General features: G+C 36.2%; 4 protein-coding genes and 1 long non-coding RNA gene across 6 annotated transcripts; 1 reads left to right on the top strand and 4 right to left on the bottom strand.

The window, feature by feature from the left end:
- The first annotated feature begins 238 nt into the window (after positions 1-238).
- On the top strand, positions 239-2642 carry LOC9300250. Its single transcript, XM_021032939.1, has 2 exons — positions 239-519; positions 1106-2642. Exons 1-2 carry the CDS (start codon positions 427-429, stop codon positions 2324-2326), a joined length of 1314 nt encoding a protein of 437 aa, XP_020888598.1. The 5' UTR covers positions 239-426; the 3' UTR covers positions 2327-2642.
- A 22-nt stretch (positions 2643-2664) lies between these two features.
- On the bottom strand, positions 2665-3683 carry LOC9300249. The gene has a single exon (XM_021032946.1). The coding sequence runs from the start codon at positions 3640-3642 to the stop codon at positions 2923-2925; it is 720 nt and encodes a 239-aa protein (XP_020888605.1). The 5' UTR covers positions 3643-3683; the 3' UTR covers positions 2665-2922.
- Positions 3684-6799: 3116 nt separating this feature from the next.
- LOC9300247 lies at positions 6800-10567 on the bottom strand. The gene is made up of 11 exons (XM_002864125.2): positions 10250-10567; positions 10031-10114; positions 9826-9942; positions 9296-9597; positions 9112-9200; positions 8919-9022; positions 8735-8825; positions 8556-8631; positions 8353-8467; positions 7735-8266; positions 6800-7517 (listed from the first exon to the last, which is right to left on the bottom strand). The coding sequence occupies exons 1-11, from the start codon at positions 10503-10505 to the stop codon at positions 7022-7024; spliced, it is 2262 nt and encodes a 753-aa protein (XP_002864171.2). The 5' UTR covers positions 10506-10567; the 3' UTR covers positions 6800-7021.
- A 743-nt stretch (positions 10568-11310) lies between these two features.
- LOC9300245 lies at positions 11311-18682 on the bottom strand. 2 transcript variants are annotated; one of them, XR_002333265.1, is made up of 16 exons: positions 16459-18682; positions 15957-16210; positions 15749-15845; positions 15548-15620; positions 15252-15368; positions 14903-15172; positions 14442-14823; positions 14199-14322; positions 13918-14109; positions 13724-13824; positions 13423-13635; positions 12971-13342; positions 12685-12842; positions 12473-12550; positions 12085-12348; positions 11311-11519 (listed from the first exon to the last, which is right to left on the bottom strand). It is a non-coding gene; the product is annotated as an uncharacterized LOC9300245 (long non-coding RNA). The 2 variants fall into 2 exon arrangements; XR_002333264.1 differs by having other exon boundaries at positions 11311-12348.
- Positions 18683-19274: 592 nt separating this feature from the next.
- On the bottom strand, positions 19275-22478 carry LOC9301986 (cytokinin hydroxylase). Its single transcript, XM_021031375.1, has 4 exons — positions 21682-22478; positions 21321-21550; positions 20434-21033; positions 19275-19871 (listed from the first exon to the last, which is right to left on the bottom strand). Exons 1-4 carry the CDS (start codon positions 21983-21985, stop codon positions 19446-19448), a joined length of 1560 nt encoding a protein of 519 aa, XP_020887034.1. The 5' UTR covers positions 21986-22478; the 3' UTR covers positions 19275-19445.
- Between the last annotated feature and the right edge of the window lie 241 nt (positions 22479-22719).

Here is a 22719-nt window from a genome sequence, read left to right as displayed (position 1 = left end):
GAATCTCTTCACTAGATAAAAATTCATTATGCATATCTACGGATTGAACCTACCCAAATTATGTGACTAATCACAATCACATAATGCATAACTAAATGATAAAGTAAGTGGAAGCGCGTGTGGTGGTGTGAACTGTGAAGGAACCGTCTAAAAATGTGATGACGTGGCAAAAGCTCGTGGTAAAATTGAATGAAAAGCTGGACTAGATAACGACCGGTGTGAGTGATAGAGAGAGAGAGAGAGAGAGAGAGAGAGAGAGAGAGAGAGAGAGAATTCAATCCATCATTATAACAAAAACCTTCTTTGTTTCTCATTTTAATTTTCTCGGGAAAATCTCTCTTCATAGATCCAAGTGTTGGTTTCTGAGTAGTAGTAGTAGTACGCAAATCTGGATGTTATTGTTGGTGTGAATCTGGATTTCGAAATATGAGAAACGTTAATAATAGCGTTGAGACTGTTAACGCCGCCGCTACCGCCATCGTCACCGCCGAGTCTCGAGTTCAGCCGTCGTCTGTTCAGGTAACTTCTTCTTCTAATTCTTCCGATATTGAAAATGTGTTTTTCTTCAGATCAGTAATTGTTAGATCGTGATTCCGAGATTTGTAGCTTTTGTTTGATTGCTGTGAAAATTTGATCTATACTTAGTTTTGAATTTCGCGATTTTGGTGTTTTGATTTAGATTAGACTTACGAAACTGATGTGATTTTGATTTTGAATTTCGCGATTTTGGTGTTTCGATTTAAGAGTTACGATTCTAGATCAGAGCTAAGATTTATGCAATTTGGTGAGCTTAGTTCTGGATTACACAATTTGGTTCTCAAAAAGGTAAAAAAGATGAGTCGTTTGCTTTTTCAATCTCATTGTGGATTGGCTTTACAAGTCATAATAGCATTCATGATTATAAAGGTTTAAAGTGTTTTTTAATTTCAGTTCATGTTTAGTAATTATAGTATAAATTTCTCCAAAAGTGAACTATAAACGTTTAGGTAACTTTATTTCGAAAGCTTTTTACTTTGAGAAAGTTTTGTTGAAACAGTACTCTTTATCTTTTGTCTCTCTAAAGGGGATCAAGATGAGTCTAATTATGTGTATTTAAATTGTATAGAAGGGAAGATGGGGAAAATGTTGGAGCTTATATTCGTGTTTTGGAACTCAAAAGAATAATAAAAGGATTGGTAATGCTGTGCTTGTACCTGAACCGGTTGCATCTGGAGTTCCGGTAGTTACTGTTCAAAACTCAGCTACTTCAACTACAGTTGTTCTTCCCTTTATAGCTCCTCCTTCATCTCCAGCTTCCTTTTTGCAATCCGATCCTTCATCGGTTTCTCATTCGCCTGGTGGTCAACTTTCTCTTACTAGCAATACTTTTTCCCCTAAGGAACCTCAGTCGGTCTTTACTGTTGGACCGTATGCTAATGAAACTCAACCTGTCACTCCTCCGGTGTTCTCTGCGTTTGTAACTGAGCCATCTACTGCACCGTATACTCCGCCTCCGGAATCATCGGTTCATATAACTACTCCGTCTTCACCTGAAGTTCCCTTTGCTCAGTTGCTTACATCTTCTTTGGAGCTAACTCGGAGGAATAGTAGTAGCGGGATGAATCAAAAGTTCTCGTCGTCACACTATGAGTTTCGGTCTAATCAAGTGTGTCCAGGGAGTCCTGGTGGTGGTAATCTAATCTCCCCTGGGTCAGTGATTTCAAACTCTGGTACATCTTCTCCTTACCCTGGTAAATCACCCATGGTCGAGTTTCGAATAGGCGAGCCTCCAAAGTTCTTAGGTTTTGAGCACTTCACAGCTCGTAAATGGGGATCGAGGTTTGGTTCTGGATCGATCACACCTGTTGGGCACGGTTCAGGATTGGCTTCAGGCGCTCTGACACCAAATGGTTTAGAGATAATATCTGGAAACCTAACACCCAGCAACACCACATGGCCTCTACATAATCAGATCTCTGAGGTCGCGTCTCTAGCCAATTCGGATCACGGCTCTGAAGTCATTGTAGCAGATCACAGAGTTTCATTTGAGTTAACAGGAGAAGACGTTGCACGTTGTCTTGCAAGCAAGCTAAATCGATCACACGACAGAATGAACAACAATGACCGGATCGAAACAGAGGAGAGTTCATCAACAGACTTAAGAAGAAACATGGAGAAAAGGTCAGCAGATAGAGAAACCGAACAGCAGAGAATTCAGAAGCTGAATTCCTCATCGATTGGATCTAGCAAAGAATTCAAATTCGACAACACGAAAGACGAGAACATCGAAAAGGTTGCAGGAAACAGCTGGAGTTTCTTCCCGGGGTTACGATCTGGAGTCAGCTAACCAAATAAAAACGACGTCTCTTCTTCTTCTTCTTCAATCATTACCAAAGACAGATATAAAAACCCTATTAAGTAACAAACCTTACACATGGATCGTGAAAAAAGGCAAGAGATTCGGGGTCTAACAACTTATACACACTGAATAAATAAGCTAAAGCTTTGGTTTGCAATTAACTTCTGTACTCATGTAGTTAGAAACTTGGGATTATTATTGGATCAGCTCCTACATATAATCTTGTTTACATGTTTATTTCTTTTGTTATTATTTCACACAAATATATTGTTTGAACTGAGATGGTGAATGGTGTTAGTCTATATTTACGAAAACATGTTCATTTCTGTTCTTTCAACCAAACAGAGATTTGGTTATTATAAGAAATCTAACAACACTGTGAACTACATAAACTGGATTGTTCAAAGAAAACATCAAATAATTATACAGAAACTAGAAAAGAAACACATTTAGATCACGATTAATCCTAAAACCAAACCGGACCGTTTAAACAAAATGGGAAAGAAAACAACCAGAGCTGGAAACTAAACCGGAACTAAACCGGGTTTCAATTCTCCTTATTATAACCGGAAATAAACCGGGTTTCAATTCTCCTTATCAGAACCGTAATACCTCTTGAAAGCTCTCGGTAAATAAACCGGAATCAAAACACCAAAGAGATTAAACGACCAAATCCCTAAATTCACCGCCGCCAAAACTTTTCCGGCGTACATCCGCCGCACTGAAACCGTCCCCGTCCCATCCTCCCTCGAGAACTCACTCATAATCCAATCCACAAGAGTCAAAACCCTCCTCGCGTTATAAACAATCGGAACAAGAATCCTCGCCGGAGCAGAGAAGCCAAACATCGACGCCAATCCTTCCATAAAAACCTGACACGCTAAAAGAAACACGTGCGGTGCAGCTGCGCTCACACCGTTCTTATCATCCTCCACGATTCCTTCGAATATGTAACAGATCGGAATTATAAGTCCGACGATCCCCGCCGATGTTACATAGATACGGAAGATTTTGTTTGTGGAGCTTGTGAGAGGAGCGTCACGGTTTGGATTGTTGTGTGGAGGGAAGATTAGTTTTGAGAAGACGAAGAAGTAGATGAGAGTGAGGATTGTGAATATGAAATCTTGGATTGTTACGAGACCACTTGCGGAGAGAACGATGATTATTGCGAGGATGTTTAGTTGTCGGAATGAGAAAAATCCGGCGGGTTTTCCGGTGGATGATACTGTTGAGGTTTGGGTTTGATGTTGTTCTTCTTTTGGTAAGGTTATGTCGTTGTACGTCGGACCGACACCTCCAGACATTGTTTTGGTGTACTGTTAAGGATTTTTTTTTTTCTCGGGAAAATGTGGTGAGAAAATTTTTGAGGTTGGAGAGAGGAAGATAAAAAGAGTGTGAAGAAGGGGACACGTGGCGGATGCCGAAGAGTTTGAATGGAAGAGGTTAGAAGACGTGGAGGACTTACAGAACTCGAGTTTTACTTTTGTCTTATTGTGCTCACAAATTAGTTTAGATTTTATTTTTAAGTTTTTATTACTATGAAAGGTGATGAAATGAACATAAAGAAGAAGAGTAATTATATATCTACGTTTAAACTTTTAAAGATAGGATACAAATACTACTTTTTTCGTTTCACATTATAAGTAGTTTTGTTTCATTTTTAAAAAATAATTAAAATTTAATTTTCACTTTTTATTATAAAAGTCAATTCAGAATATAGGTGATATATTCTTTTTCTTGAACCACAGAAATTAATTTCCTAATAAAAATCCTAACAAAACAAATTTTAGTTCCGAAAATTATGTAGTGAAAAGGAAATGAAAAGGGAACTAATATTTACAAGAACCGAATCGATCAAAATGTTTTCTTATGAGAAAAAAAATGAGAAGAAATGGAGTTTAATAAGGCAGACTGCAATCCTACTTAATATCATAAATGTTCATAAGAAACATATAAATCTATGTGCTAAGGAAACCTAATTATTTGGGCTTTGTGGAAGTGCATGCACTAGGCTTTGCGGTTGTAGATTTCAATTAGACGCTTCAATGATTTCTAGTTATAGTTACAAAAACAAAAACTAATTACCAGGAAAAGAACCCGGAACCAAACTCAGGGTCAGTCCAACAATATTGGTGGCCTGAAACAAAAAATTTCGAAAAAGAAGCATCTACCTATTACTTTTTAAAACAACAAATTAAATGGAAGAAAACGAATCAAATAAAAAGGGGAATATATACAAAAACAAAGAAAGCAAAATGAGAAACATGAAAAGAGTATATAGAAAGATATACTCGAACTCAAAACTTTAAAGTAAATGGAAGAAAAGTATTATAATGCTAATCTAAGAAATTAATTAAGTGCCTCCAAAATCCTTATTATAATGTGTGGCCCTAATCCTTTGTTTGGCGGGCTTGCCCAGCGGACCGGCCCTGACCAAACTATAGAAATGAAAATGATTTAACTAACAACGAATTAAACTGGAAATCGTATGAAACAAAATGCATTGTATCACGATAATTGATGTTCTAAAAGAAGAGCTAAGATCTTGGGTGAGAATACTTGGTTGCAGTAACAATTTTAAATTCGACCTCCAATGTCAAAGTGTCATTGTCCAAGCAGCCCTCCCGAAGATTGGCTATAGTGACAAAATGTTCGCAACCCCACCCTTGGGTTGATTTCTTGTAACAGACGTTAACTTCAAGACAAATAAATATATGTAAGCATACTGAAAACTTAGTTAAGACTTGAAAAAAAAGCATACTAAGTGATTTGATTTCACGAATATAAAAAATTGTGTTTATACGTTTGTGTGTGACGTGATTGCAGTATTCACGTGGACGTGGGCAAAATAATACTCGGAGATCTGCATGCACGTAAACCTTATCATCCTCCGACAGGGTTTCACTATCAGCTACATGCAAAAATAAGGACATCTGATTTAGTTCCCTTTGGATACATCTTCAAAACCCTACAGAAAAATCACATTATTTTGTACACACTTAGCGTACATAGATGTGTATATATAGAATGATTTATTAGCCTTACCATTCTTTTCCTCCAATTGAAAAGTTGGGGGAAACATAAGGATTCTCTTTCAATACGGAGAAACCCTTGACAGATGACAGTCCAGGAGAATATGGATGTTGAGAGTTTCTGATTAAAAGAGACTTCCCAATTGGTAAGGGGTGGAACAACCATGACTTCAACACCAAACTCGCATTTTTGCCCCTCGAAGATATATCCATTTTTTGGAATTTCGAATAGATAGAGAGGAAGCACTTGAGAGAATCCCCATTACCATTCTTAAAGCATTGAAACGCTTTACTTCAGTGTCTATTAGAAAATTAATGGAATAATTCAGCGTGACATATATGACAAATACTTAAGCAAAAAAAAAAAATGACATATATGACAAATGAACAAGTCTTATAGTTAGCAATATTGAATAATATAGATATGTTTTCACCAACCTTGAATAGTAAAGTACTTTTGTTCGTTCTTGTTGTAGACGAAGAACTTGACATATGCAAAAACTTCAGATGTGCTGTCTATTTCCACGTACATTGAAATAAAACCGCTTCCATTGTCCTTCGTTCCCTTTAGGATATATAATCAATCTCCTGAAATTTTTTTAACAGAATTATTGCATAAAGTAAGAAATATCGATGATCTTTCTTTTCTTATGATGAAGATTTAACCCCTCGGGAGCTAATGTGTACATAGTAAATTCATGGTCTATATGTGTTTCATGTCTAATAAATCACAAATGGTAGGATAAGAGCAAGACTATAGATACATACCAGTTATGCCCGCCTACCGTGAAACGACGAGATTGGTATTTGTCATTCTTAAGATATGTGAGATTCTCAATCTTGACGGAATATGAAGGAGGATGTTCCGTTAAGCTGTTCACAATCGTAGAAGTTGGATTTGAGCATGTTGTTTCACCGTCTAGACCGTTGTTGCATTCGAAATTGTGTTACCCATTCTTCATCAACCTTATTAGAAAGCATAAAGAATGTTGCTAGATAGAGATATATATAGAGAATACACAAAATCTCTTATGATATCGTTTTCCAACTTTTTAATGTGATTCAATCGAAGATTCATCTTTATCGCTTTGTGATATCTTCGTTTATATTTTTATTTTGTTTGTTTTTAATTCCTCTACTTCGTTTTTTTTTTTAACGTCTGATATTGATAATAACCAAAAAAGTTTGAAACAAGGAAAAACAGAGACAATGTAAACAGAGATAGGGAACCCAGAAAAACAGATTTATCATCTCTACTTTTTTTTTTAATCAAAAATAATAAAATCTTATCATATCTAACTAAAAATCTACTGCCAAGATTTTGGTAACTAATTTTAACCATATGATCAGATGTTTAATAAAATTAGGGAGAGTCAACTTAATTTCATATCTTGTTGATCCAATACCATAGTTATTGTGTTTATGCGTGTGATCTTTCATCTTCATTCTTCAATTGCTTGGAGCGTGTGATCAATGTATTCAAAGAACCCCAAACGATAGTAACCGGCGAAGACCACAACCAAATAAACAGTGTAGTTATCTATCCAAGTTACGTTGGGGTTCTTGCTAGCTTTCATGTTTTGAATATTAAGACAGTTCATTGTTTTGCTCCTTTGTCTAACAGTTCTTAATCTTCAACCAAACAGCAAACCTACTTCGACTTGAATTTCTCGCCGAGTTTCCCGACTCTGTCCTTCAACTCTTCTACAGTCTCCTTAGCCTTCACTATAGAGATATTTCTGATCTCATCAACCCTCAAGCTTGTTTGTCTGCACACTTCCTCTACTTTAGACTTGGTTTTCATTTTCAGGTCTTTGGCTTTGTTCTCCATGCCATGAACTTGTTGTTTCAAGGCTGATATCAGAAGGCTTATCTTCTCTATGATTAAGTTGATTACTTCTCTGCATTTCTCTCCTACATCTTTCGTCATCTTCTTGAGCTTCGCAATCAGATTTCCAGCTCTTTTCATGGTTCCTTCTACAGGATTTTGCTTTCTTGCGATCAGCCAAGTAGATTCGGTCGTTGTCTGTTCATGGAGATCACTGTCAACAATCACTTTTAGGCCATACTTCTCCCAACGTCCTCTAGCTTCTTCTAGCACTTTTGCTTGTTCTCTTGCCCTTCTCGCTTCATCCTTAGCCCAATCCCTTTAAAAACAAAATTCAAAACCGTAAATGACCTGAAGGACCTAAACTCTCTTACGTTTGATTTGTCACATTTCTCAATATTAAAGCTTTGAGTTTCACTAATCAGTGTAAAGAGGCTACGTTATTAAACAATTAAGAAATCTTTTGCTTCTATCACACTCCGTAAGATCTATTCATGCTCATTTGATTTTGTTTGGCAAAGAAAAAAGAAAATTACCTGGCTATGGATAAAGCGTTCCTTTCCACTTCCAGCTCATTTTGCAACCGGAGTATCTCTTGGTTCTCATCCTCCACTTGCTTTTGAAGTCTATCAAACCTCTCTTTCTCATACGACATCTCTGCCTTGTTACTCGCAAGGCTTTGAAGTTGTTCCTCAAGCTCATTTCGTATCCTTGCAAGAGCCTCCATTTCTGTTTCAATCGATGTGCGTTCTCTCTCCAATGCAAAAGTCTCCTCTTCTTTTTCAACTCTAAGTCTCGCTAGCTCCGACTTTGCTTCTTCAGCCAATTTCTCCACTGCATCTACTATTTCTTTTTCTCTTAAAAACTCTTTCTCAAAGCTAGCATTAATATCCTTCTCGACCTGAGTAACCAGCGCGTTATGTGCAGAAACCACATTTTCAGCCATAGCCTCTGCTTCGATACGAGCTAGCTCCTCACCAACTACTTCAAAAGCATCACCAATTGCAAGAGACACAGCTGTTTGGGCTTTTGTAACTGCTTTAGCAGGCTGAAACAATCTGGTACGCCCTAGAGGGAAACAGGACTTTTAAAAACAAAACTTGGTTGTAAAACTCTGATGATATGATTACTTAAGAAGCAAGAATCTAACTCACCAAAAGCAAGTGCTGTTATTCCGTGTTCTCCAGCAGATAAGTCAGCTATAAGGGCAGGCCATGCTTCTGGGTTTATTCTATCAATGTCAAGAAAACCAGAAAGTTGGTACAACTTCTGCAAAAGGAAAAGCGAGTTGTGTAAGATTTAAGACGCTCTAATAACTAAATGTGGCAAAGGAGAAAGAAAGGAATAGACAAATAACCTTGCTATCAGCTTCTGGGAGCTGTCGAAATTCCAAAGCCATCTTCCAGCTCAATAAATCCTGACGTGTTAGAGGACTGTAGAGAAAAAAAAAAAGAGATGAGAAGAGTGGATATCACATAGCAATAGCTAGTTTTTCTATAGCGTATATGGCTAGGCGAAAATAAATAGCACGTCTACCTTTCTGGGGAGAACGTAAACCGACTGCTCTCAGAACAAGGCATGTTGTGGTTAGAGAGTTTGCTTGAGATAAGCCCTGCCTCTGCCAAACCTATACTATCCAATGAAAAATGAAGAAAACAGATTAAACATAACTTCACTGATTCAGACTTCTGAGTGGATGTTAAAAAAATTCGATGATCACCTTGAATGAATGGAAAATCAGGATCTTCAGGTGTAATATCTTCAAATGCAAGTTCAGTAACATTCTCTATGTACATGGCAGGATATACTTTTGATGCTGAGTTCCTGTAACCGATGAAGGTATTTTCACGTTGTAAGGCAGTGAAATACTTCACAATGTTTCAAGAGTAGGAGAGAAGTTTTTTGGTAATTACCTCGATAGAGTATTGCTTGCAGAAACCACCCAACGAGCGAATTCACGGCGTGTACACAAATCGTAAGGCAGAGCATCAGATTCAATAACCTGAAAATTGAAGAGGTTAGCAACCAGTTCTTAACACATCATAAAATTGTTGCATTGTCAGATAGTTCAAATAATCGGAAAGATAAAAGCAGTACCTTTAAAGCTTGTAAAGCTGAAAATATTTGACTTTGAACAGGGTCCACAACCGTTGGAAATATAGGTTCTACAGGATTTACTTGTGGAACTGTGGAAGGAGCAGGTATTCCTGTATAACTACGAGTTTTCTGCTTTTCGTATGGGATTAGAGAGGTATGTGTATCTACTCCATCCAACTCCTTCGATAATGTGTATCTCTCAGCTGAACTTTCTGATGCTTTGTTCCCCTCATCATTTACTTTGCTTGTAGAGGCGGATTTCGACACCAAATCTTTGTCATCTAGAGATAAAACTGGAGAATCTAAACTAACATCCAGAAAAGGGAACGCTTGTTAAACTGGCAAGTACATTCAGAGGTAAGATAATGAAGAAACTGAGATACAAAATTGGTTGGTTTAAAGATACAAAATTTCAAGCCAGCTGAGTTGTATATGCAATAACCTATGTTCTTGTTCTTGTCGCCACTATTGGTTATAAGATCTATCAAACTAGGTATCTCGAATGTCTAAAGAGGAAACGACGTCCATACCTCTATAGCTTTCCTGCTTATCTTGATCCTTGACAATATTTCCTTCATTATCACCCGTGCTGATTTGATCACTTGAACTTTTAGTAACCGTGGTCACCATCACTTCTACTTTTGGTCCTACCATTCACCAAAATTTGATAACTTCAGTTATTAAATCAACAACTTTTGATGGTTAATTACACTAAATGAAGATTGAAACACATACTTGAAACATTGCGTTTGAAAGATAAAGCTGCGTAAGTTAGCCCAACGAAGAGAACCATTCCAGCTACTCCAGATAACAATGTTCCTGAAAAATCAAATTCCTTCTACAAATTCATCAAAACCCAAACCATGAATAATTTGGAAAAATATGTACAAAATTGCAGAAACTATAACCTAATTTACCAAGTAAAAAGCATCACTTCTAATCAAAATTTCGTACCTTTAAACCAATCACCACCGCGAGAATCGACAGTATTCTCATCGTCTCCCGAATCAGCCCACCCACGAAAACGATCCGACCCATTACTCTCACCAAAATCGCGACCCAATTCTGCGTTCTGAGCAACGCATGACATCCGGAAACGACGACTGAGCTTTGTCATCTTTGCTCTCGCCGGAGCTTTGAAGCTACCGTGATTTAGGGCAATTCTGAGCTGGAGAGAGCTTGGTGTCCATGTCGCCATTGTAGACGCCATAATTCAGCAACGTTTCGGAAAATCGCATGAAACTGATTTTTCCATTTACACATTTCTTTGGTCTGTTGCTTCATAGACGAGACAAGACAAAAGATACGAATGTTTCGTATAATTACGAAAAGGCCCTTTTATTATCTACTACTTTCATCTTTTACCCACCTTTAATTTATTTATCAGGTTTATCCAATCCATCTTTTATTAATTGATATATGTATTTGAGAATCTTTATGCTAACAAATTAACAATAGAACCAAGAAATATAATTTATCATTTTATGTTCCATTTTAGTAGACATCATGGTAAAAATAAAAAAACAATTAAAGAACAATTCCTCAAAATATTGCACCTTCAAGTTTTGTTGCAAGAAATATCACTATTAGTTAATATTTCAAAAATACCACAAAAAGTTTTTAGGTGATTAGGATTTAATTTTGAATGTTGAAAGTTAAATTCTAGTATTTTGGTATTTTTCGAAAACCAAAACTTAAATGTGGTAATTTTGAAAATTGTCTAATATTAAAATATCAAAGTATAGCAATTTTAGCCAACAAAATTGGAAGTAGTAGCAAGATAGATGAATTAGACAGAGTGAAGACAAAAAAAGTTTGACGTAGACATAATGGAATATGAGTTCGTTACTTTTGCCCAGAAAAGAAAAAAAGAGTTCGTTGCTAAAGTAACAAACAAAGTTCATTTCTCACCAAGAAATTGAATATGAATTGGAACATCGATAGCAAATACAAAACTGCACCATTTAGTAATGGCGAACATGGTCACAAATCATGAACTTATTAAGATCCTAATTAGAAGAAGTAAGAGATAAAATCGAAGAACAGCTACAACAATCATAATCTGTTCATAACAACCAAACTCTAAGAAAAAATTACCCACAATTAAGAGAGAAATCAAAGTAAAATCTACAAAGAACGACAATCCAGATATATTCTAAACAACAAACCTTCCAGAAGATTACTTGCAGCTTGAACAAATAATAGCAAATAACCAAAAAAACGCCTGAACATACAGAGAATGTTTTAGAATAAGTTGCAAAAACTGATTCTATGACAACATATATTCAAAAAATGGTGTCATTTTACCGACAACATATGTTTTCTTTCTTTAATTTCAAGAATCGAGGAAGCAGAATCAAGAAGATATAAAAAAAAACTCAGATCAGACACGATTGTTAGCCATTTCGTCATAGAATCAAAGAAAACATTAGAGCATCACTATAACACACAGAAAACAAGTAAACGTAATAAAAGGCTAATAACTTTGTGTGTATTTTTAGTAGAAACTGTGAAAAAGAAATGGACACAAAATACAGTAGAGGAAAAAAAACAATAACCCAATGAAATAAACAGACTATATACAAATGAACATTCAAAACTAGTAATGTGTGAAATGATCTATCAAACATATTCTATATATCATAAGAACAATAAACAAAGAAAATGAAAAATTGAAGAAAAGTAGACAAGATATCAGGGAGCATATCAACAATCACCAAAAGAAACGAAAGTTTAAACATCTTTAAGTATTACAATAAGGAAAGTATGAAAAGGATAGAGCTTCAAACCTGTCAAGCTGGGTTTACTAGAATCTCAAACGATGGGTCGATGGCTCTGGCTACGCTTTCAACTCCATGCTATCGACCTGACAGTTCCTGCAGCCAAGACTTTCAAATTATAATGGTCCTACGATGAAAATGACTTCAAAGAAACATGATTTCTCAGGATTAGCTTTCTCCTTTGCTTCTTTCTTAGCCTTAGCTTTGGCTTTAGCTGAGGTTGAGAGAACGTCTGTAGGAAGTTTGATAGCAGTTTAAACTACGACCTGAAAGCTGTTGATGAGAAGGCAAAGGTAATTAAATAGATAAGTAGGTACGACAACCAAAACTGGCTGAAGACTGCAAGGCTGATCAGCAGTGTTTTTGTCATGTTTGGTATTTGAGAAAGTTTAAGCACTTAGGTACCAGAAGACTGCGGAAGATTGTTCCCCATCTTCACACAAAATAAAGCTTCCTTCCCAATTTACGGCTTAATCTGAAGAGCAAAACATCCCAACGTCGAGCTCAATTCTCGCTTTCAGAACAAAAATTCAAACTCTACGAACAGAGGATGGAGATAGTAAAGGCAAAACACTAACTAGTAGAGTACTAAAGATGAAAAGCACATACCAGGTCCGATGAGGAATCAGACATTCTTGTCCTCTGTGTTTGATCAACGGATGTCGAATGAACTCTATTATTGTCATTTTTCCCAGCTAAATCTGCATTCACAAGACTTACCTCAAGATCATCCTCTACACCAAATGAGTTTTGTCTCTGTTCAAACCCTGCAGAATTATTAAGTTTTACACAATTAAAAGCCATCAGATTTAGTATTTAAAACCGACTTTATAATGATTTTCAAGATATTGTAAATTTCTCTATATATTCTTTTAACTCTTCTGATAAAACTAACCTGCAGAAACTGGTTTTGAGAATAAGGCTTATTTCTTGTCTGCTGGAAACAGCTCTTTCTTCCTGCCTTTTGATTGACGTTCATCACTTTTGATATCAATACCACCTGCTATATGAGCTGATTGAGATCGTGAACGGCGATAAGGAAACATGATGATTGCGCCACATTGTAGGATTTGAAACCATAGCTCTCCTCTTCTCACTGCATGGAATTGCCATCAGTCATGATGTTCCCGGGCCTATCAGCCTGGTTTTGAGAATCATCAGAGTTGGTACTTCGATGTTGACTAATGTTTGTGCATTGGTATTCATGTTCTTGGTGATCAGGTCTGGCCTTCTTTGCGGTAGTGAAATATATTTGTAGCATGCTTCACTGAAAAGAGAAATATGTTCTGATCAGATTCCAAACATAGTTGCAAAGAAAATGAAACACCAAGAAAAAAACTTGCTTACTCCAAATGTTGGGGATCAGAAACAGTTTGAGGGTCAAAAATATTAGCTGGCGCTTGAGCAATCGCTGTGGTTAAGTCCTTTTTAATTGCCTCAAGTCATAAATCTATAGCTCTTAAGAACTTCTTCCTGTACATAGACAAAGAGAAGCAATCTGATATGATGTAAAAGTAGAGACGTATACTTACTTTGTTGCATCTGCTACGCCTCCATTGTCTGAAACAGTAAAGGAGAAAAAAATAGTATCAAGTTTGGTTACTTGTAAGCTTTGAAATTGATCAAGCTAATGAGAAATGAAACACACCTTGAGAATATAATGTCCGAGCTGCTTCCAACTGTGAGATTTCCAAATGAATTGTATTGACTTTTGTCTACACTTCTGGACTATTAACATATCGAACAAATCTGGAAAAAAAAAAATAAATAACAAAGGTCAAAAGATTGTTAAGCTAACCAAAATTACTGTGTAAGATGGAAAAGAAAAATGTTCTTTGAGACCTCTCGAGTGTTCTTCTTGTGAGCCAAGATTAGCCATTTTCGGTTTTTTTCTACTTCCAGTCTAACAGAGGATTGGTCTCTCTTTGAAGCTTGTGATTCAAGAACTCTCAAATGATTCACGAATGGTTCTATCAATCCTGAAGCCAAGCCAGTTTCTCTCTTTCTTCATTACTCGATACAAACAGTTCACATCTGTAACACAGATATTAAACTGAGACCAAACCTACAAGCCATGATCAATTGCTACAAAACATTTCACTAAAAGAACAAGATTTACTCACCGAGAATGTTTTGGCGAAAGCTCAAACACTGCATAGTCAAGAACAGTATCAGCCTTCATTTATCGCACAAAAGCCTCTTTCTTAGACCAAAAGGTGAATCGTCAATAAGATTATCAAATGAAACCTGAGGAAACAAAAGAATATCCCAGAAAACAGAATACCCAAAATTTCTGAATCAGATGATAAACTAATCAAAAGCAAGAAACTTGAGCTAATACAGAAGAAAAAGGTTGACTAACTTACGACATAACCGATCCAGCATTGAACAGAACTTGATTTCTTCCGATCACTCTCCAAACTTTAGTAAACGGTTAGCTTTCTTCCTTGCTTCTTTCTTAGCCTTAGCTTTGGCTTTTAACTGAGGCTGAGAGAACATCGGTAGGAATTTTGATAGCGGTTTACACTAAGACCTGAAAGCTGTTGGTGAGAAGGCAAAGCTAATGATATAGATAAGTGGATACGACTACCAAAACTGGCTGAAGACTGCAAGGCTGATCAGCTATATTTTTTCATATTTTTTCTTTGAGAGCAGTCTTCATCCCTACTACCGATATCGAGGAGAATCACTCCCATCTTGCTCATTGTATCATCAAGCTTGTCGAGTAGGATCTTCTTAAGTTTGCACCTACAAAACATACATAAAATCTCAGTCTACCAAGATGTTCTCTGCCTCGAAATGCTGGAGGAAACATGTTTATACTAACCTAAATGCTCCAACACGAGAATCGCTTGCTTCACTAATTTAGATCATCACCATGGCTATTGCAATCAAAGCAAGTGCCTACACAAGAAGTACCTACTGGCTGAAGACTGCAAGGCTGTGATCAGCAGTGATTTTGTTATGTTTGGTCTTTGAGAGCTGTCTAAGAGTAACGTTCATACCACCGACATCGAGGATACCAGATGCCAGAATCACTCCTATCTTGCTCACTGTATCTTCAACCTTGTCGAGTATGATCTTCTCAATTTTGCACCTACAACACATACATAAAATCTCAGTTTACCAAGATGTTCTCTGCTTCGCAATTCTGGAGAAAACAAATTTATACTAACCTAAATGCTCTAACACGAGAATTGGTTGCTTCACTGATTTGGATCATCACCATGGCTATTGCAATCAAAGCACCTTGACGAGGACCAACAAGGATATCGCTTCGCTAAAGCAAGTACCTGCCACACCATAAATAACATGAGGATTGTGTGAATTAGAAGGCAAAGACACAATATACAGATTCTACAGTTAGAAAAATAACATAATCCATTAGTGGGGGTATACGAACCACAAAAGTTTTGGAGCTCTAAAGAAATAGAAGTCAGTGGTCACAAGTAAGGGAGCATCAGAAACTGACCTGCTCTGGATCAGTGAGCGGGCCAAAACAACAGTTCTTCCATTATATATCTCTTTATCCATTGTCCCGAGAGCTGAAAAGTGAAAGCTCTGTGTTTAATGACTAGTATCCATATTATAGCAATATAAATTAATTCTCTAAACAAGGAGGCTGCCATGGGAATTGAAAGAGACTATATTGAGTAAGATATCAACTAATCACCTCAACATTGGTATTACGTAGGCGATTGTTTCAGCATGCATAATGGAATAGCAACTCGACAGGCTGTTTGATTGTCTTCAGTATCAGCAGGTCCGATCTACAGAAATTATGATATCAACAATGAAACATATGATTACTTCCTGATATAAATGGATCTAAAAGAAAAAATATCTCATTTCAAGATATCAAAACTGTAAAAGTAACTTACTTGTTATGGCTGCAAAGAATCTGAAGTGTTAACCTCGTAGCATGTGTAACGTCCACTGGAATTCCATTCGTCATCTGAACATCCTCCGAAATATTCTCGCTCGAAGCAGTAGTAGTGTCAAGGGCCTGACTACTTCTACAGGACATGTTTTGGGAACTGGAAGATGATCTCTAACACTTGATAGAATGGCCCGGTGCTCTTCTCTACAAGATCAAATGCACTTTGCAGTTCCAATAATGCATCATTCTTGCTCGCTGAGGAATAAGATTTTCAGTTAGAGCTTACGTGAGATTACAGACATGGTCCTTAGGTGCAACATAGAGACTATATTTTAGCCTGATGAAACAGAACTATAATGTTCTAACCAATTACTAGTGTCAAGAAACATCTACTTTCTATTTACGTGTAAGACCATCAGTCCCACCTCATGACTATACTCTCTGTGGTTAACAAAAAGAATGAGAAACATTGATGTAATATGATAGAATTCCTCGAACATTACCACTCTTTGTGATTGCTTCCTCCAACTTATACAATCTCCGTCATCTTTCGAAATACCCATGGCCAGCTAATACTTCTCCTCACTGATGCATCTGCATACAGAAAATCATGTAAGAACAACTGAGGCACTATAAAGAAATGAGCATTAATTCATGGACATACCATACTTTTCAAGCATTCTATCAACAATGGCTTCAAGCCTGGGATCATGATTCATCTGACTCAAATTCTTTTGATCTGAAACTGGCATATCTATCTGTTGCTTCGGCTGAAAACAAAACAAAAGCATCTAATGCGTAAAGATTCATTCTAGCAGTAATCAATACTCAAATAGTTGATCAAAACTTCTACGTGCTCATCAATTAATCTAGAGTCATAACAATCAGTGATAAGAAAAAATTTAATTACCATCTTTAACTAACATACACAAAGAAACACTGAGTTGTTCAACAATATATTGATGATGTATAGGAAAACTCACGCACAAATCGAATCAATTTAAGTAGAAAGGGGAACAGCAACAACAACAACAAAACCAGATAACAATTTTTATCCACACCAAAATATGTGGTTCCAGACAAGAATATTTCTGATAAGAATTGAACCAAGAACAGGAAAATGTAAAAAGGAACAAGAACATGTCATTTTGTGTATTGTTTCAGTAGACATCATCATGTCAAAGAAACAGACAAGAACCAAACAATCAACCAAAAGAGAAAATAACAGGCTACAATGCATAAAAGACAGACAGCCAAACCAAAACAATTTATGGTAAGAACTGAACCAAGAACAGGAAAATGAAACAAAAAAAAAGGAACAATAACTTGTCATTTTGTGTATTGTTTCAGTAGACATCATCAACAAGACAAAGTAAACTAGTTGAGCAACGTAAATACTCCACAAAGATCAAAATATTGAAAGGAGGGAACAACTAAACGAATCAGACAGTATGATGAAATATTGTTTACAACAAAAAATTTGCCTATGAACTAAAACAACTTGAACATAAATATAGTGAAACAATCAAAAGCTCATATAAAGACAACAAACCCAATCAAAAGTAATCAAAACTTAAACATAGATATAGTGAAACAATCAAAAGCTCATATAAAGACAACAAAACCAATCAAAAGTAATCAAAACTTAAACATAGATATAGTGAAACAATCAAAAGCTCATATAATCAAAGTGAAAAGTCCTCTCAAATGACTCTCTTGAGAGAACAGATCCAAATAAATGCGAAATTAACAAATGAAAATGTATAACCAACCAAATGCAATATAACAAAGTGTGGAAAGTGGAAATCTCCATCATCGACTAAAATTCCCAATCCATAATAAACAGAGGGAAGATAATATCACATCACATCAACATCAAAAAGTAAAGCAATGCGTATGAAACCAATATCACAAAGAAGGAATTAAAAAAAAAAACAAACAATCTGTGTATGAACAAGCAATATCAGAAAACAAGGAATTATTAAGAGTAAACAACGATCGTCCATAATCTTAAGAAATCACAGAATTGAAAGCAAAGTCATGAAAGAAAAATAAACAGGTAAGTAAAGAAAAAATTCACAATCGCAGAGAAGAGAATCCACATAAACTACAAATTTTCACACCATTTCTCATAACGGCGAACACAATCACAATCAAACCAAAAAAATCCACAAAGATCGATATAAGAAAGAAAAAGAATGGAATCGCAGAACTATAAATACCCTAGAAAACGAAATTATCACACCATTTTTTGTACCGACGAACCCAAATCACAATCAGAGATTTGATAAATTGACTGCAATTAGAAATAGGAAGATCGAAATCAAATAGGAGACGAGAACCACAATCTCGTTGTGGTTATAACAACGACGAAGAACAGAGAATCTGGTTCTTAAGAAAATTACTTGCAAATTAGAAGAAATCAGAGACAAAAATATTGAAGAGTAATCATAAAACTGCAAAAGCGATCTACTCCTAAGTCCTAACAATACAAAACCCTAACAAAATTCAAAATGCCGAAGAGGAAGGAAGAGAAAAGCTTATATAGATTCATCGCTTGAGTACAATGGACGACTAGGATCAAGTAGATTGTGATGCATATGGACGGTCGAGATTAAAAGTTCTAATCGACCGTTCAATCCAGCTTCTTCTCCTATTAAATTACTAATTTGCCCCTTATTAATTACCATCACTTTGAATTGTTTGTTATGAGATGGGTCCCATCAGATATTTGAATATCTATCACATGCGCTCGTTTATATTTTAATTTGAATTTGTTAAAAAGCATACAATAAGATTTCCTTTTTATTTTTAACTCTTTGACAAAATCCACAAAAATCTATTCAGATCAACACTGCTTCCAAGTTCCAACTACTGAAAGATTCGGCAAATTAATAAAAAGCTTCAACAAAAAATCATAAATAACCATGGGGTCTATAATAATGTGAGGATTAAAACAACTGTTTTAACGAAACAAGCTATAGAACATGAAATAATTTAGCGCACACACAATCTTTGGGTGTGACTGGTTATACATTATAGAAAAAAAATAAAAGATAAACAAATAATTCTTCTGTATTCTACTTAAAAATAAACCAATCAAGTAGAAAAGAGAAAAATTAATTTTCTTCTCAGTTCTTCCAAAAAGTGACGTAAAATGAAGAAACTTTTCAATTATAAAATACATGGTATACAAAATTCCTCCAGTTTGTACTTTTATTTTCTTCTGATTATTTTCTTCTTTTTTCTTCTAATATTTACCAGTCATAGCCTTTATCTCAAAATCGTATATTGCATTAATCAGTGAAATTACAAAGAAATAAAAGATGAGGTGTCCGTTATCCGGAAAAACAAGACACGTGTACAAATATACTAAAAGTCGAGGACTTAAATAGTTACATTTTGATCTGCCAGCCAAAATAAAAGAAAAAATAAATTGATCCTAATTAAACTTGAAAATAAAGACTTTATATTTGTGCGTTAATGCAATCTAAAGTGGTCGTATAATTAGAGGCAAACCGTAACCCGGTCTAAGAGAAAGCATGTACGTCGGAGAATGGCGATAACCGGGTGAAACCGAGATTTCAAACCGGGACAAAACCAATGACAAGACAATCTTGTACTCCATGGTGGTCAAATTCCGACCGATACACATCCTCCCTCCGAACCCAAACGGCATATAACCCATTTTATTCTTACAACCACCGTGTAAATTGCCGTCGAATCTTTCCGGTTTAAACTCGTTAACGTCGTCTCCCCACAACTCAGCGTCGTGGTGCATTGCCACCACATCAATCCAAATGTTTGTTCCGTTAGGAATCACCCGACCGTTCACTTCAATGTCTTTTCGGGCTTGACGTTGTGCGTTAGGCGCTGGTGGATATAGCCGGAGAACCTCGTTCATTACCCAACTCATCTGCATAAAATGATCGGAAGTTTTATTCATTAGTATCAAAATTTTGAAGAGGTTATGTGATTTTAACTAACTAAAGATGCGATTTCGTTATCATTAATGACACGCGTGTCACACGTTTTAGTCATTGGATAAAAAAAACAGAGAGAATATTCATTATGAGAAGATATTGCTACGTGGCATTAGATTTTTCAGTTTGAAGATTACGTGGCACATCAGTCATTGGTCAGCGCAGTCGTTGACGCGCCTCTATGCTTTGATCAATGTACGTTTTGTACATTTTGACTTCTTTGTGACCACTGACTTTGACCATAGTGATCAGATGTATATTAATTAGGTTTAGATTATACTTAAGGTATTTTTTTTGTTTACTTTAATATTATGAAATCTTATGTTATTAAGCTACATTAGCTACATCTTTTACGTGCATTAAATTCGTGTATTTATCAAGAAAATGTGAACATGTCAAATTGTACACTACTATTTTGTGAACGCGTCCAAATATAATGAATGCACGCATATAATTAAGCACGTGGATTGTTGTGTACTGTGTTTGGTAACGTACCTTTTTTAGACCGGCAAGTTTGTTATACTCAATCTTGGAATCTCCGATGACTTGTCTAATCTCTTGCCTGAGCGTGTCTTGCCACTCGGGATGGATTGCCAGAAGCATGAACGTCCACGTTAGTGCTAAAGCCGTTGTCTCGTGGCCAGCGAAGAAGAATGTTTTGCATTCGTCCACAAGCTCTTTCGCCGTAAAATTCCCTTTCTGATCGGCCTTAAGCAACATTCCGAGAAGATCGTGGCCTTGGTCATCTCCTTCAGCCAAAGATATCTTCCGTTTGTTTATGAACGACAAAAGGAGACTATCTATCTCTTGACCTAGCTCCTTCGCTTTAACGGTTTGCTTGTAACTCAAAATGTTGCTGAACGGTACGCCTACATAGCGATTTGAGTTGAAGAGAGCGAATTGCACGGCTCGTAGGTTTTTGAGGACTTGAGTGCCGTTTTCTCCGGTGACTCCGAAGCTTGTCTTGGCTATTATCTCACCAGCTGTTCCTATAACCTCGCTCTCCATGTCGAATTCGGGATTACCCGAGTTTATTTGTATGTCCCATCGGTCCAACATGTTGGAGACTGATTCCACCATCATATTTGTCATAACCTATTATTTAAGACGATCAATTAAAAGTAATGAGAAAAAAAGGAAATATTCTAGTATGAAGCTTTGATTTGAATGAGTCTAATATATGACTCTATCTAGTCTTTTCAACACCATAAGACCTTTAAATTTCTATGTCATGAAAAATGGTGGCTCATGCTTTTGGGGAAGGGCTACAAAGTCAAATTGTTGAACTAGATTAGTCACCCTATTGAATTTCTATAACTTGGACTCTTGCCTATGTAAACGATTTGAAAAAGAGTTTAATTACTTTAAGTATATGTTTATACCTTAAGATTAATAGGGGCAAATGCAGGGGTGATGATGTGGCGATGTCGTGTCCAATCATCCCCTTCGACCATAACCAAACCGGTACCAAACATTGGCTCTCTGTCTTTCTTAAAAACATTTGGTTTTCCCCAACTCTTTCCCAATACACCTTTCGACATAACACTCAAGAATTCAGGATCCGCCACGTAAACGAATGGCTCTATTCCTAGCCAGTACACAAATACTTTCCCTGCATCAATAACACGTAACCAATAATCTACGTTTAATATTTAGATATAGTAATCCAAATGTTGCGAGCTAAAAAATTTATATGGTCTAAATGTCCGGAACATAAACAAGAGGATGCAGATTTATTAGTACCGTATTCTTGTTGCCACCGAGCGAAATGTGGTAGTGCAATGGAGTGTATGTCATGGTTGATAATGGTGGAAGATTTGCTATTATCCACCATAACCGAGGCCATCTTCAGCTTCTTCATGTCATTAAGGTTTCCTAAAGGAAAACTAGGAGCTGGACCGAAAAATCCATTTTCTCTAAGCTTCTTTTGAGCTCGAACCGGCAAAATCCAACAACGCACAAAGAGCTTCAAGAACATGAGGCAAAGAACTACGACGAAAACTTTGAAGACTATGTACCAAACTCGAGACATCTCAAGAAACTCCATCCCAATATATCTCTCCAAATTTGTATATAAGAACAAAAAAATATATGTGTGTATTTTTTACTATTGTGGAGAATTGTATATGAGGAAGTGGTTTTGGTGCAATATTGGTTGTTGTATTCAAAATGTTTGCAGGTGAAATGTGGGAATGAACCAAATGAGGTATTTATAGATGTTTTCTAGGTTCGGGTGTCGAAGAATGTCAGACTTTGACCAGTGAAATTCTCGTCTCTCTATTATTCTATTGTATTATCGTATTTTATTTGCGTTTATGTTGCTACATAACATATAACGTTTCTTTACCATTTTCTGGTCAAACATTATCGGCATTTAGGCTTCTTGTCTTTTTCCATTTCTCTATAGTGTCTTGTACAGTTTGTAACTCCGGCTGCTTTTTTGAATTAATTGAAAGTGATGTGAATGTAAGGATGCTGTCTTTTAATCCTTATTGGCAAAAAGGTTAAACATTATATTTTTTTTGTCAACTGGAAAAATTAATTGTTTACTCTTCTTTCTACCGGATAAAGTACTTAAGGTTATATAACTAGTAACTACGTTTTAAACTAAAACACTAATTAGCTAATTACACGTTTTTGTCCTTTTAGTGTCCCCCCCCCCTCCTCTTCAATTTTGTGATTTATGTTTGAGATGTATTTCCTTAATCACACACCTTACTTTTTTAATCAAATGTTTTAGTTTTTGAACTAACTCAAATTAGATTCGATAAATATCTTTAT

Source organism: Arabidopsis lyrata (assembly GCF_000004255.2).
Source record: "Arabidopsis lyrata subsp. lyrata unplaced genomic scaffold ARALYscaffold_8, whole genome shotgun sequence".
NCBI classification, from domain to species: domain Eukaryota; kingdom Viridiplantae; phylum Streptophyta; class Magnoliopsida; order Brassicales; family Brassicaceae; genus Arabidopsis; species Arabidopsis lyrata.
Note: the sequence above shows the minus strand (reverse complement) of the source record. Positions and strands in the feature narration are given on the sequence as shown.

Coding starts and splice junctions, on each gene's coding strand:
- LOC9300247 (XM_002864125.2), bottom strand. CDS start 10,505: ATGGCGTCTACAATGGCGACATGGACACCAAGCTCTCTCCAGCTCAGA. Junction 9,943..10,030: donor TTTCAAACGCAATGTTTCAA/GTATGTGTTTCA, acceptor GGTGAATGGTAG/GACCAAAAGTAGAAGTGATG. Junction 8,826..8,918: donor TGATTTTCCATTCATTCAAG/GTGATCATCGAA, acceptor TGGATAGTATAG/GTTTGGCAGAGGCAGGGCTT.
- LOC9301986 (XM_021031375.1), bottom strand. CDS start 21,985: ATGGAGTTTCTTGAGATGTCTCGAGTTTGGTACATAGTCTTCAAAGTT. Junction 21,551..21,681: donor TCGGTGGCAACAAGAATACG/GTACTAATAAAT, acceptor TTATTGATGCAG/GGAAAGTATTTGTGTACTGG. Junction 19,872..20,433: donor AACTTGCCGGTCTAAAAAAG/GTACGTTACCAA, acceptor CATTTTATGCAG/ATGAGTTGGGTAATGAACGA.
- LOC9300249 (XM_021032946.1), bottom strand. CDS start 3,642: ATGTCTGGAGGTGTCGGTCCGACGTACAACGACATAACCTTACCAAAA.
- LOC9300250 (XM_021032939.1), top strand. CDS start 427: ATGAGAAACGTTAATAATAGCGTTGAGACTGTTAACGCCGCCGCTACC. Junction 520..1,105: donor TTCAGCCGTCGTCTGTTCAG/GTAACTTCTTCT, acceptor TAAATTGTATAG/AAGGGAAGATGGGGAAAATG.